The sequence below is a fragment of the Temnothorax nylanderi genome, unplaced genomic scaffold (genome assembly GCF_030848795.1).
Source record: "Temnothorax nylanderi isolate EJ_2023f unplaced genomic scaffold, tnyl_v1.0 TNYL_tig0952_pilon, whole genome shotgun sequence".
Lineage (NCBI taxonomy): Eukaryota > Metazoa > Arthropoda > Insecta > Hymenoptera > Formicidae > Temnothorax > Temnothorax nylanderi.
The window spans coordinates 29,358-44,447 of record NW_027250014.1 but is presented as its reverse complement, the minus strand read 5'-3'; the positions used below and the strand labels follow the sequence as shown (position 1 = coordinate 44,447).

The 15,090-nt window shown below is 35.4% G+C and overlaps 1 protein-coding gene and 2 long non-coding RNA genes across 3 annotated transcripts; 2 read left to right on the top strand and 1 right to left on the bottom strand.

Annotated features, from left to right (window-relative positions):
- The first annotated feature begins 4,168 nt into the window (after positions 1-4,168).
- On the top strand, positions 4,169-5,134 carry LOC139786087 (uncharacterized). The gene is made up of 3 exons (XR_011722173.1): positions 4,169-4,306; positions 4,421-4,579; positions 5,071-5,134. It is a non-coding gene; the product is annotated as an uncharacterized lncRNA (long non-coding RNA).
- Positions 5,135-5,160: 26 nt separating this feature from the next.
- Positions 5,161-5,591, top strand: LOC139786086 (uncharacterized). Its single transcript, XR_011722172.1, has 2 exons — positions 5,161-5,251; positions 5,338-5,591. It is a non-coding gene; the product is annotated as an uncharacterized lncRNA (long non-coding RNA).
- Positions 5,592-9,601: 4,010 nt separating this feature from the next.
- LOC139786085 (uncharacterized) lies at positions 9,602-12,542 on the bottom strand. Its single transcript, XM_071725244.1, has 5 exons — positions 12,110-12,542; positions 11,861-11,968; positions 10,085-11,752; positions 9,732-9,967; positions 9,602-9,628 (listed from the first exon to the last, which is right to left on the bottom strand). The coding sequence occupies exons 1-5, from the start codon at positions 12,540-12,542 to the stop codon at positions 9,602-9,604; spliced, it is 2,472 nt and encodes an 823-aa protein (XP_071581345.1).
- Between the last annotated feature and the right edge of the window lie 2,548 nt (positions 12,543-15,090).

Here is a 15,090-nt window from a genome sequence, read left to right as displayed (position 1 = left end):
TTTTGTAGTTTGTGTTCATTAATGTCACCCCTCTGTAATCTTGTGCTTCTTTTCCTTCTCCTTTCTTTACTATTGGTACTATTATACCTTCTTTCTAGTCTTCTGCTATTTCTTCTGTCCTCCACGCTGTATCACATAACTCCCATATTTTTTCCTTCAATCTCTCTCCTCCATATATCCATACCTCATTTGGCAATCCATCCGTACCTGCTGCTTTCTTTTCTTTCATTTCTTTAATTACTTCTTCCACTTCCTCTCTTCTTATTCCTTCCTGCTCCTCTTTGCTACCCATTCTTTCCTCTCCCTTCCTGTCTTTTTCACGCGGTTTTACAGTTACTCCTTCCAATAGCTCCATGAAGTGTTTATTCCATTGCTCCTCCGTTATTTCTTCGCAAACCTCTTTTCTACCCTTCCTTTCTCTGTTTATAAATCTCCATACTTCCTTCTCGCTAGTTGCTTCTCTCGCCTCTTTTATAACTCTCTCCCTTTCTATCTCTTTCTTCTCTTTTATTTTCTCCTCATATTCTTTTTTCTTTAGAATGTACCTCTTTTTATCTACTTCTCCCTTCCTCCATTTAACTAGTTTCTCTCGTGCTTCTCTCCTTAGTCTAAAGCCTTGTGTACACGATACTAGAAATCGGTCCGAGTTTCGATTTAAGCCAATGAAACTGCTGCTTTTCTGTAAGAGCTGCAAGTTGATTGGCTTAAATCGAAACTCGGACCGATTTCTAGTATCGTGTACACAAGGCTTTACACATTCACTATCCCACCATCTGCTTTTTTTCTTCTATCTCTGGTCTTCTCTTATTTCTTTCCAAACAGCAGCCTGTTTTATCTCTCTATACACAGAGAGGTTAGATTGACATGTAGACTGTGCGTGTGTCTTGCGTTTTGCAAACTGCGGCCTATGTAGACCGGGCTTAACGGCGCGCCTTATTTCTCACAGCCTCCGCCGTTAGCGTTTTCAATTTTTTAAATTTTGGCAACGTTATTTATATATTTACAGTTTAATGTTACGCTAGCAAAAAATTTAAATGCCTGATAGCGTTTTTTTTTTGGCAGAACTGGTGCGCACTCAGTGCACATTAAAGCCGTCGTACACAAATCAACGTAAAGTGTATGTTTAATATAAACGGGTTAAGTCACGAAAGCCTCTATACTTTATTGTACTATTTGGTAAAATATGTATTGGGTATTTTATCAATCAAAATATTTGCATTTTACTTTAAATATTAAAGATTAAATCAATGTACAACGGCTTTAATGTGCACTGAGTGCGCACTAGTTCTGCCAATGAAAAACGCTATGACATTATTATTACTTATGGATGCTCCGCACATATTTTAAATCTTCTTGCATAGATCAAAGCTATCAAGTGTTTTTTTTGCTTGTTTAAAACATGTTTTTTTTGTTTAAAACATGTTTTTTTATACCTTAGTTTAAAACACAAATAAAACATAAAACATTGTTTTAAACAAAAAAAAACAATGTTTTTTGTTTAAAATAAAAAAAACATTTTTGCCAACCCTGCATAAAATACTAGGTGCGCAACTAAGTTTCCGGGTTTTTTTGATCAATAAAAATGGAAAATTTCAAGAGAAATACAAAAAATGGTTTATTCAAAGTATCGTCCCTCGCTAGCTATACATTTTCGCCATCTCTCTGGCAATACATGAATACCGCGACAATAAAACGACGCGTCTTTGGACCGAAACCATTCATCCAACCAATTTTGCACTTCTTCGAAATTGGTCAAGTGTAGCCCAGCCAAGCCATGCGCCATCGACCGGAACAAGTGATAATCGGAAGGCGCCAGGTCTGGCGAATACGGCGGGTGCGGTAGCAGATCCCATTTCAGCGTTTTGATGGTGTCCTGGACGATGGAACTGCGATGGCACGGAGCGTTGTCGTGCTGCAATATCACTCGTTCGTGTCTCGTGTCCCATTCTGGCCGTTTTTCGAGCAATGTATGGTTTAAATTGATCAGTTGTTGTCGGGAGCGATGCTCATTGACAGTTTCGCCCGGTTTCAGCAGCTCATAGTACACGATTCCTTTCTGGTCCCACCAAAGCGCTCCTTGTCCTCAGTGTCGAAATCGCCACTTCTGAAGCGTTTAAACCAATCTTCACAGGTAGTTTTCGATGGTGCATGTTCGCCGTAGGCCTCCTCAAGCAAACGACGTGCTTCAGCTGCATTTTTTTTTCAAGTTAAAGCAGAAAAGCAAAGCTTCCCGCAAATGCTGTTTATTTGGCACAAAACTCGACATCTCCGTTGTTAGAAAAAATATTTTTGCGTTGCGATATGTGTTTATATAACGACTGGTTATTGTTAACAGATGTCCAAGCTATAACTTCAGACAACTTCAGACATGTAAGTCGAGTACATGTGTTATTGGTGCCATCTATGTGTGAAACCCGGAAACTTAGTTGCGCACCTAGTATATCAGCAAAAAATAAAATTATATATTAAAAGACAACAGCAGTGTCTCGCGCTGTCTGAGTCTCGATTTCACACTTTATTTTTAATAACTAAAAATATAGTTTTATATAATTATTATAAGTTTTTTTATTATAATAAATAATTTATAAACTATTATAATATTTATAATAGTAAATTTATACTATTATAAATTTACTATTATAAATAAGTTTTAAAACTATAATTATTTGTATACTTTAAAAAAATTTAATTGTCTATTTATAGATAAATCAAATTGTTTTTATTTTATTCATGGAAAAGAATGCATAAGTTTAATAAACGATATTATACAAAATAAAAATAGAAGTAGTAGGCTCTGAAATTGGAAATCCTCAAATGAGAAAAAAGTGGGCTAATTATAATAGAGACAGGCGCGGTAAACGTTGCGCAAGTGTTTCTTTTTTTATTCAAATTGTTTATTTTCATATGTTTCGGACCATCCTCAATTCCTGAACAACTATATCCATACAAATTAATAAATTATGTGAAGAACAGATGTTTTAATTGGATTCGCCAAAAATATACATAAATATAGAATAACAAATACGTACGCAATAATCGTTCAAATTGAAAATGTACCTCTCTGTGGTCCCAGAAAATTCTCTCGGCGAGCAAGTATAATGAGCCACTCTCCGGTTCCAGCTGTAAGGATAATCAACACACAAATACCGTATATCAAGAGCCACGGTAGTGTCTCGCGCCAAGTACACGCGGAGCGAGACCGACCGTGACTCTTTTACGCGACGCGACGGGTTGCGAATACTCGAGATGTTGAGATCTCGATAACGAGTGAACGGATCAAGTTCTAAGTAGGCTTGATCGATAGCTTGGGGTCGAATTGGGGGGGGGGGGGTATCTCCTATAATATTTTCCGCTACGTGCCCTACGAGCGGAGATATTGCGACGCAAAGTCCAAATGTGTAAATTTTATATTAAGATACTTCTTCTCCTACGTCGACGCTCTCAATCAATATATAACATATATATATATCAGAGAAATGTCACTTTCACTTTTTTGACGCTGGCGGCGCTTTCGCGCAGTGCAGATAGTGCGTTCGTAGTTCATCAGTTAATATGTGTATGTACTGCGCGCAGTGCAGATAGTGCGTTTAGCGCGCTATCAGTCAGTTCAATTAACCTAACCTATCGAGAGACATACGGTAGTGTCGGAGCGAGACCGACTGTGACTCTTTACGCGACGCGACCATTAATTCATGGTATTGTTTTATTTTATAATGTAATTATCGTATATCTATTTTCTATTCTATATATTACTGTTACTTACTATACTATATATACTTATACTTACTACGTTTACGCGAGTGTTTACACAGGTTAACCTAGATTGTGCATAACATGGATAATATTGCGATCTCCCGCCTCTCCCCTATTTTCTCAATGTGCATTTCTGACTTTTGGAGGTACGCTGTCAGCCGCAATCTGAAGCGATCTGTATCTCCCAATATATATCAAGATATATTGACGGCAGGGAGCTGATGCCGAAGAGATATTTTCCCGTTTACGCGAAGGAATTATCGTAAGTTATCGTATCGTTTTCGTAAGTAGGTTAGATTACCAGTTTCTTACAAAATTTTGCATAAAACGCGAGATTCACTTATGGGAGCTTTCCAGCAAGCGACACAAGTCGACACAGGTATCGTTTTGTCTTTGTTACTCATTGCTAAAAAAGAAAGATAGAACGACGTTTGTGTCGGCTTGTGTCACTTGCTGGAAAGCTCCCTATGTATGCAAGTTTAACGCCTATTGAGTTAATATGAAATAATTTTCCTAAATTCTGGCTATCGTCGGAGTGTTATAATGAAGAAAGGTGAATGTCTCAGTGATTTAGAGAATTTTTAAGTTATTAAAATACTCCAGTGTCACTTTTGGAGTAACATTGGCGTAACATAAATGTTCTACTGCATAAATTAAATTTTCACAGGTAATTCTATCTATCAGCTTCTTCAGAGATGTTTAGAAGTTCTGAAGCGTGAATTCAGCGAGCTTAAAACAGTAGTGGCAGATCAGTTAATGTATGTCAAGGAGGATCTTTCTTATATTACCGCACCATTATACGTTTTACGATTTTATTGTAACTAAGGTAAAGATACTAAATGATAAAACTTATGAAGCAATATCACAATGTTGGCATGTTATTTTAATGTATGTAATATTGTGATTAGGCACGAGGAAAAAGCGAACCTCTGTTCACATTTGACGTTCACGATGATATTCGTGTTATACACGATGCTTCTGTCGAAACCGAGGAATCACATGCCGGAAAAATTTTTCTTAGGTATTTATCATTAAAAGAATACTTTGTATAATTCTCTTTTATGTTATTTTTTTATTTTTTCTCATTAGATCATGGTACAAGAGGAACAAACACATTTTTCCAGCGAGTAGATGGGAACCTTTTGATCCAACGAAAAGTTACGACAAGTATACAGTGTCGGATAAAAATAGGAAGAAAGATAAAATCTGATTCCTCGATTTTGACAGAAGCATCGTGCATAACACGAATATTATCGTGAACGTCAAATGTGAACAGAGGCCCGCTCTTTCCACGTGCTTATAGATATCCATTAACAGGTGGTACTTATGGTCGGCAGTCCAGACTCCGGAAAATCGCATTTTGCAAAGAATTATCTGAAGGAATCGTATGAAGTGATGTTTCCGAAAATTCTAATCGATTTATTATTATATTACAGTTTCGCGAGTTGACTGATCCAAGCCACATTCCAATCAACGAGATTATTATCAACTCCTACGTGTAAGTAGATTTTAGATATATACATCTCTACTCAAAATTATTTATCTTTGGATATGTAATTATACTTTGATGTTACTCCTTTGCAGGTAAATGGTCGACAGAAGCTTACAATGTGGTACATATTTTTAACAATATTTCTATATGTAAGTATATTTGATGAACCAATAAATGGTAAACATAAATTCAAAATCTTGCTAATAGTTATATGAAATGACTGTTTTATGATAGTTCAAACATATATACATATATACATATTAGATTTTATAATATATTATTAAAAATTACAAAGTGCAGTTTTCTTTATTTTAATTATGTTTAATATAGAATATTCATAAATAAATCCGCGATTTATCTTTTATGTCCTTTTCCGATCGTTTCCAATAATCTCCATTCCGTTGTCATACTTACGTGATATACATACGTGTAGCATGTTGATTCAAGCAAATAAGACTTTACCTTTGTCGATATACTTGTCACTTAACTGGTTGGATTTGTTAATTGCATATTCGTAGATAAAATAGCAAGTCCTATCAAGCTTATCCATATATTTTCTAAGAGTAGCAATTTTGAACGATATCATAATGATAAAGATACAAGACATAACGAGAGACATTTTTGTAAAACTCACAAGTGCTTCAAATAAAAGAATTTGAATTTTTTTTTTAATTGAATTGACAAATGGATAATAAAAATATAGCGTCGTATATTATGGATAGTAGATGATACGTTATGTCGATACGTTATGTCGAGGCGGAAATTCCAAAATCCGTGGAAGAACAATTAGCCGAGTTAATGGCGAAATCGATAAGAAACAGGAACGGTTAATAAAACCTGTTCTAACCACGCAACTATCAATTTTAGTACTTAATAACTTTTTTCCTAATTGAGAGCGACAATTTTAACTTATAGATTCATGTTTTACGCACTAAAATACACAAAATTAAAATTTTAGCCAATTCGGTGAGGAAGCCCCTCTCCTTCATAATTACCTTTTTTAAACCACATTTAACTGCTTATAAATATAAATAATATAAATAATATAAATAATTAATATAAATAATATAAATAATTAAATTATTTATATTCAACCAATTAATAATTTTTAAAATATAAGTAATTTATCTGAGACTATTTATTTATTATTGAAAAAATTAATAATTATTTTCCACTAATTATTAATTTTCGAATAGATAGTAATTTATTTTTGATAAACCATCTATTAATTATTTTAATAACTAGCTTTTTTTTTGTAAATCCCTTTATCAATCATCGCCCAAATCAATCACCTTTACATTCTGTATTTGTAATTTTTAATCACTTTTATTTATATAAAAAATTAGGATATTAAAATGGTGGACTTCCACACCACCCTTGAGGTTCCACCTATTGGCGCGTTAGGTTTTTTATAGTAGACCTTCGCCTTAAGCCCTATTATACTACTTCTCATATTATATTCTCGCATAGCGCAGAATACATTTTGATAGTAATCACTGCGCATTGCGCAGAATGCATTTTAGCTGCTATTACTGCGCCAATCGCAGAATGCATTTCTGTCTTTCTTTATTTTATTCTCATTTACTAATTTATGATAATATGTATTTTTCTTTTTTTCCTCTGAATGATAAAGTAATCACTGCGCACTGCGCAGAATGCATTTTATCTGCAATTACTGCGCCAATCGCAAAATGCATTTTTGTCTCTCTTTATTTTACTCTCATCTATTAATTTAAAATAATATGTATTTTTTTCCCTCTGAATGATAAAATAATCACTGCGCACTGCGCAGAATGCATTTTGTCTGCAATTACTGCGCCAATCGCAGAATGCATTTTTGTCCCTCTCTATTTTACTCTCATCTATTAATTTAGGATAATATGTATTTCTTTTTACTCTGAATGATAAATTAATCACTGCGCACTGTGCAGAATGCATTTTGTCTGCAATTACTGCGCCAATCGCAGAATGCATTTCTGTCCCTCTCTATTTTACTCTCATTTATTATTGGGAGTACAAATAAGTCTCCGCCGTTTTACAAAAGATGGCGCAACCAGGAGGTTATGGTTGAAATTGTCAGATGTAAAACGTCATATCGTAGGGTTGGACATCTGGCAACACCATAACCTTGAAATATTAGCGTTTTGTATCAGCATCACATAATTTTTTTCGTGCAAAAATGTCGAGTTTTGAGCCGAATAAGCGTCATTTGCGGGAACTTTTGATTTACTTCTTTAATTTGAAGAAATCTGCAGCTGAGGCGCATCGATTGCTTGTAGAAGCATATGATGAGGCTGCTTTAAGTGAGAGAAGTTGTCGTGAGTGGTTTCAAAAGTTTAAAAACGGTGAGTTTGACGTCGAAGACAAAGAACGTAGCGGAAGGCCGAAAGTGTACGAAGACGCGGAATTGGAAACATTATTGGAGGAAGATTCGTGCCAAACGCAAAAAGAACTTGCACTTACATTAGAAGTGACTCAACAAGCAATTTCACATCGTTTAAAATCGTTGGGAATGATTCAAAAACAAGGAAATTGGGTTCCATATGAACTGAAGCCGAGAAACGTTGAACGCCGATTTTGCACATGTGAAATGCTGCTTGCCAGGCATAAACGAAAGGGTTTTTTGCATCGTATAGTCACTGGTGATGAAAAATGGATCCACTACGATAACCCAAAGAAGAAGAAATCATGGAGACCACCTGGCCATGCTTCAACATCGACAGCCAAGCCGAATATTTATGGAAAAAAACTCATGTTGTGTATTTGGTGGGATCAGCTTGGTGTCGTGTATTATGAGTTGCTCAAACCGAACGAAACCATTACTGGGGCTTGCTACCGAACACAACTGATGAGATTGAGCCGAGCACTCAAGGAAAAACGCTCCCATTACTACTCCAGACACGAAAAAATTATTCTCCTGCATGATAATGCTCGTCCACATATTGCGGCGCCGGTCAAAACGTACTTGGAAACACTCAATTGGGAAGTTTTACCCCACCCGCCGTATTCACCAGACATTGCTCCCTCTGATTACCATTTATTTCGATCGATGACGCACGGCCTGTCTGAGCAGCACTTCACATCATATGAGGATACTAAAAATTGGGTCGATTTGTGGATAGCCTCAAAGGATGAAGCGTTCTTCCGACGCGGTATCCATATGCTGCCAGAAAGATGGGAAAAAGTAGTGGCTAGCGATGGACAATACTTTGAATAAAACCGTACGTACCGTTCTTTCACAATAAATGCCCAATTTTTTATAAAAAACGGCGGAAACTTATTTGTACTCCCAATAATTTAGGATAATATGTATTTCTTTTTATAACTATAATATACTAAATACAATACATGGTTCATTACTGGTTCTCTTACATTACTGGTTCTTTTACATTATTGGTTCTCTTCCAATTTTTTTTACATGTCAATTTACAAAATTTCTCGATATACAACATTTTTTAAAAGATTTTGAATTTTCTTCAATAAGATGTCCTTGATTGCTGATCTCAACGACCTTAACTTTAACATTATTCCTTTTAGTTGCTCTAGAGAATGCTACATATAGCTGTCCATGAGCAAATACAGGATGTGGCAAATAAATCCCAACTTTTTCTAAAGTTTGTCCTTGAGATTTATTGATTGTCATAGCAAATGCCACTCAAATAGGAAACTGTCTCCGTTTGAGTTTAAACGGGAGTTCTAATTCATTTGGAAGGAAATCAATCCTTGGGAAGAAGACAATTTGACCTCTAGCAGGGCCGATCAGAACCTCCGCATAAATAAGATTAGGTTTCAAATCAGTAACAATAAATCTTGTGCCATTGCATAGTCCTTTCTTAGTATTCAAATTCCTTAATAGTAGAATTATAGCACCGACTTTTATTTTGAGTCGATAAACTGGCATCCCAGAAGGTGTCACAGAGTTTAAAAATTCAGTCGGGAAATTCAATTGCTCTTGTGGATCATCACTCATAATAGAGTCAATTGAGAGATATTCCTTTTTTTCTCCTTCCATTAGATGAAGGATTTCATCATTAATTTTGAACGTGTCTTCATTCTTTGGACAAAGGATCGCTCGATCCTGATTATCTCGATCTTGTTCCATGGTGATTTTATCACCAAAAATCTCACTGATAAGACATCCTTTTGATATAAAATCCTGAGGGATTTCAATTGTATCATGATGTAGTCCATCCGTATTGGACAATTTACTATCTCCGAGTTGCAATAGCCAATTTGCAAATTCTCTTTCATCTCCAGTTCTCATATTTTGTTGGAGTTTAACTTGAATTACATTTCTCCATATAGGGTTATATTTTACAGTTGACTCAATTATGGTTGTTTTTTGTGCATGAGGCACTATGGGTAGATTTTGTCTGAAATCTCCTGCAAATAAAATAACTTTTCCTCCAAATGGTCGTGATTTCTTCATCAGATCCCTGAGAAGTTTATCAACTGCTGTTAAGGCATGTCCTATAGACATACTCACCTCATCCCATATGATGAGTTTAGCAGATATCAGTTCTCGTGCAGCTTTTGAGTTTCCTCTGATATTTGATTTTGCACCATCATCAATTGGGATGGTAAGCTTGAACAGGGAGTGATAGGTTCTTCCTCCTTTTAGAAGTGTTGCAGCAATGCCAGTTGATGCACATGGAAGAACCTCCTCGTTTCTTCCTCGGATAACACTCAGAAATGTGTTGAACAGGTAGGTTTTACCACTACCTGCAAACCCGTCTATACAAAATAATCGCTGTGGTTCATTCTCATTATCAATTGCTCGCATAACTAAATCGTACACGTACTTTTGCTCATCATTTAGTGTCGATAATAAATAGTTACCACGTCTTCTTTCCTCATCTACATTATATTCTGTGACGTAAATATTCACTGGATTTGGATTTGGCAATTTAAAATTCTCACAACTACTTCCATTATTTTTCAGAATTTCTTGTATATGATTCAAAGCCATATTTTCAGGATTGACAACATTGTTGTATACAAAGTCCTCAATCATGTGTTCTTTGTATTTATTCCAAAGAGTTGGTACATCAGTTGGAGTTCCAAAGATGCAAATATAGGTAAATAGCTCTCGAAGCTGTGCAAACATATGGGATCCTGTCGCTTCTTCCAATGTTTTTTCCCAAAGATCATCAGCTTCTATCAAATTTTTTGCAATTGCCGCATCCTTAAACGTCTCATAAAGAACGCCATTGACAGTTCTTAGATCTTCAAAACATTTAGCTCCTGCCACATGGAGAAGTAGAAGGCGGAGATAAAATCTCTCAGTGTCTCTGATGCTCACTGTGTAAAGCCTTGAAATTATTTTGTCAACACCTTTTTTGCGTGGCTTCCACTTAGTTTCTTTCTTTTCATAAATATAATGTGAAAGAATATCTGTGTAAAGAAAATGCACCGCATTTTCATCAGATTGATTCAATTTGAACCATGCAGTTAGTGTAGTATCTCGGGTAAGCTCTCTTTGAGCAGCTTGCTCTTCATTTCCCGCTCTGAAATAAACCATTTGACGATTAGGCAAATGGACTGCCAGTCTTATTACTATGTGAGACTTCATGAATAGATCGTATCCATTCAATCTCCACATTGCTTCTGGAGCACTAACATATCTTGCACCCAGGAATGAATTAACTTCATCTACTGTAATGAGCCTTGTGCCATCTCGTGTTTTCACTTCAATTGCAGCACAGTCAAAACCTTTGTGAATGTACTTATATAAGTATTTTACGCTCTTCACTGATGAGCATATTTCTAAATTGATGTGCCGATCATATTTCATGATTAAATATGGCGAATATGGCACCACCCATCGATTGTCAATTTCTTTGCCTCTGACAATGTATTTTTTTCCAGTATTCCTTCGTTGATACATGGGATATCCATTCACATTAGCATTTGTTTCGTCTCGAAACTCTTTTGGAAAGCCTTTTGAGCATTTTCCATCGTCACCAGTGCAAAGATATCTCTGAGATTGGTTGCCACAAGGACCATGAATCATATGCTTCAGAACTTTTGCATTAAGTTCTGGATATCTTTCTTCGTCAGGAATTTCAGCCCATACCATCATGTCAATGACTTCTTGAAGTCGAGGCTTATCTTCATCACTCAACATTGCAAGTAAATGCAAATGTGAAAGTCCTCTTTTTTGGAACTCAATCACGCCTGCATAGGCTATGATATTTCCAAAAATTCCATTTTGGATTAGATCCTTCATAATCTCTTTGACATCCAAGCTGAATGTTTTAGCGACCAAATCAGGTCGATACTCTAATGGGCATCCATCAAGGTTTTCCTTAATTTCAGGGCATTGAGGATTGCAAGTCATCGTAAGAAAAATGTCTGGTTTACCAAACTTTCTAACCAAAGACATGGCATCTTGGTACCTTTCTTGCATGTTCCTTGGACTGCCCATAAATGAGGATGGTAATATTACAGGTATACCAGCTGTAATTCCTTCGTTTTGTGCTCGATTATCAAGATGATCCATTAACCCTGAATAAAGTTCAGCTCTTAATTGGGGCTGATTCAATTTAATGTAATTAAGCCTATTGGCTTCAGTTTTCATATAGGCATCAAGTATAAATTGACATCTCAATTTGCCTGCTCTTTGAAATTGGCTAAATTCTGCTCTTGGTGCCAGCAAATGAGCATAATAGTCCATTTGCGTTACTTTGAATCCTGGATATTGAGGATTATGAGATTTCAATTCTGAATGCCATCCATCATTACCGTATGGATATAATAAAGGGTAACACATTGGGTCACATCTTTTGTCCAGAATTGAAATTTGTTGGACATTGTTCGAATTTTTGTTATAAATCCGAATGTCTCTCTCAAATGGAGGCTCACCATCAACATTCTGAAAGACCATGGCTATTTCATTAGCTCGTGGAGCATTGTATCTTCTTTGATCATGTTGAGGATTATTTCGAAAGCACAACATCAAGTTTGGAGCTTGAGTGCCTCTCGGATTAAGATCTTGTTCAACTTGACGCATCATCTTAAAAGTCTTGGCAAATTCATTGCATTGGATCATGAAACATGATAAATCTCTCATCAGGGCTGGATCACACCTTTGGTTGGCTTTGTTATTCATTCTATGATGAACAGCTTCTTCCGTATCCAAGAAGTAAAGCTGTGCATATCTTGGGGGTTGCCCATCACCTGGGCGCATTGCTGTCGAGGTCAAATGATGATATTGCCCATGAATTTTCAAGCAATAAGGAGCAAGGTTCACTACATCCAAGGGATTCCTATTGCCTGGGGCACCCATGGAGGCCATAGCTAAAGCGCTGTTATATGAACAAATATTATCCATAAAATTCTTAGATTGAGCATTATTTCCCATGAATAATTTTTTAAGAAATTCAGGAAAATTTATGTGTTTTAATTGAAGCTTGCCCTTTTGGCAACAATATGTAAATTTTCCATCTTTAGGCTTTTCACATATAAAGTTTAATGATTTGTAAAATTGGCATTCGACATTCATTTGGCCAAGTGTGTGAACAGGCACATTTATTTCATGACCTTTGGCAATTAGCGCAATTTGGTGATTCATTTGTTTGGCTTTGCACCTTCTCTGAATATGTCTTTGAGCATCAGCTTCCAGTCGTTGAGATCTTGTCTCATCATTTTCCTCTGCCCTCTGCTGAGCATGTCTCTGAGCATCAGTTTCATGTCGTCGAAATCTTGTCTCATCATTTTCCTCTGTCCTCTGTTGAGCATGTTTTTGGGCATCAGTTTCAAGTCGTTGAGATCTTGTCTCGTCATTTTCCTCTGCCCTCTGCTGAGCATGTTTTTGGGCATCAGTTTCAAGTCGTTGAGACCTTGTTTCAACATTTTTGTCGGTCCTCTGCTGAGCATGTCTCTGAGCATCAGCTTTAAGTCTTTCAGTCCTTTCCTGGAAAAGTTGTCCCACTTTTCGTGATAGGTTTTGGGACGCACTCCATCATGCGAGCGATGACAGCCGCTGCTCACGGACTTGCCGTGACAGCCGCGGTGACGCAAGGTTAGAGCATACGGATCATGTATACGAAGTGTCAAATAAGTAATAAGAATGACAGCTAGTGATTGAAAGGTAAGATATTAATTGATACATAAGGAAGTAAATAGGTAAAAGTAAATTTAATACAAGTGTAAAAGAGAGAAATTAAAAAAAATCTTCCTGGTATATTCCGACAAATATAAAATTATTAGAAATTATTAGAAATTGTTATAAATTATTATAAAAATTATTATAAATTATTATAAATTATTACAAATTGTTATATATAAATTATTATAAATTATTATAAATTATTATAAATGTTTTATAAACATAACTATTAATATGTATTATGTTATCTATATATATTTTAGGTAATCGGACATCGCATTAAATCAGCGAGTCGCGTGGTTGCAAACTGTTGATTCTGTGCCTTTCTACTAGCAGGTAAAACAAGAACTTTTTTTTCAGGAAGTAAAATTATTAAAAAACATACATAATTTATTTAAATTACAAAATAATATATTTCTTTTTGCAGACAAGTAGATGATGTTGAATTATTTTCAGCATTTAATATCTGCTTTCATGTGCCTAATTTATCAACCCCTGATCATCTGTTAAACATGTTGGAAGAAGTTGATCTCGTCTCAGAAATGGCTTTCTTGGATGCAAAGCTTCAAGGGAAACGGTTAAGTTATTAAAATCCTTATTTTCCTTATTCAGACATCGGACAATATATGTGATATTATCTAGCGTATATGACACGTAGGGCAAATATTTTGTTATAGATATCATTGTATATATTTTTATAATATATATTTTATTATATATTTTATCATCATGTATTTTATGATTTCAGTGTATTCATCGGTGTATTAAGAAAATGCTCTGCCTAATAGATATGGCACGTCAAGTGGAACCAAGTTACAGAGTTGCAAAATTCTTTTGGAAAGAGAAAACTGGAAGAAGAAGGCTTCTGAGCATAGCTTGTTTCGAGTTTAGATCGCTCAAGCTGAAGCAACTTTGATCATCCCCCAAAACGAACGTATTCTCAGATTGTAGTAATTTAAATAGAGAAATTTATAGCTTCTGTGTATAAGTGAGAGATATAATCAGTGATATCTCTAAATCTCCTCTGTGTTACAATGAGTTGTTGTGACAGATAGAAAATAGATAATATCCGCTTAGATTGTGATGCATGTCTGAAGACACGTAATTAACTCTGTCAAGTACTACATTATTACAGATATTTAAACAAATGTTATCAGTTTTGTAAATCACAGAGGTGAATATCATATTTTCGTATAATATTTTTATACAGGGTGTCCCATTTTAACTTGGACAGCAAAATATCTCAAAAACTAAGCTCCACATACAAAAATGTTTCAGACAAAAGTTGTATGGTTTCAAGGGGGACATAAGATGGTACCATTGGTTTGACCTTGGATGGTCGTTTAAAGCTCACATAAACGACACCTTTAATTTTTTAAATGGAAACCCCTATTTTTCAATGCATATTCTTGTAGCTAATCTCGAGAGCTTTTCAAAACACTATAATAAAGTATTTTTTCGTTAAGAACTTTTGGAATTATGAGGCTTGAAAGTTCTAGTATTTTGACATAAATTACAAAATATCTTGTAAAACATTAAGTTTTCGGTAATGTTACCTTAATACTTTTATGCACAGAATAATGAGACGAATCAATTGGTATGAAAAAAGGCACAGTTCCTTTAAGAAAAAATATGTAATTTGCAACACGCATCTGCATACTTTTTCTTAAAAGCAACTATGTCTTTTTTTCATACCAATTGATTCGTCTCATTATTCTGTGCATAAAAGTATTAA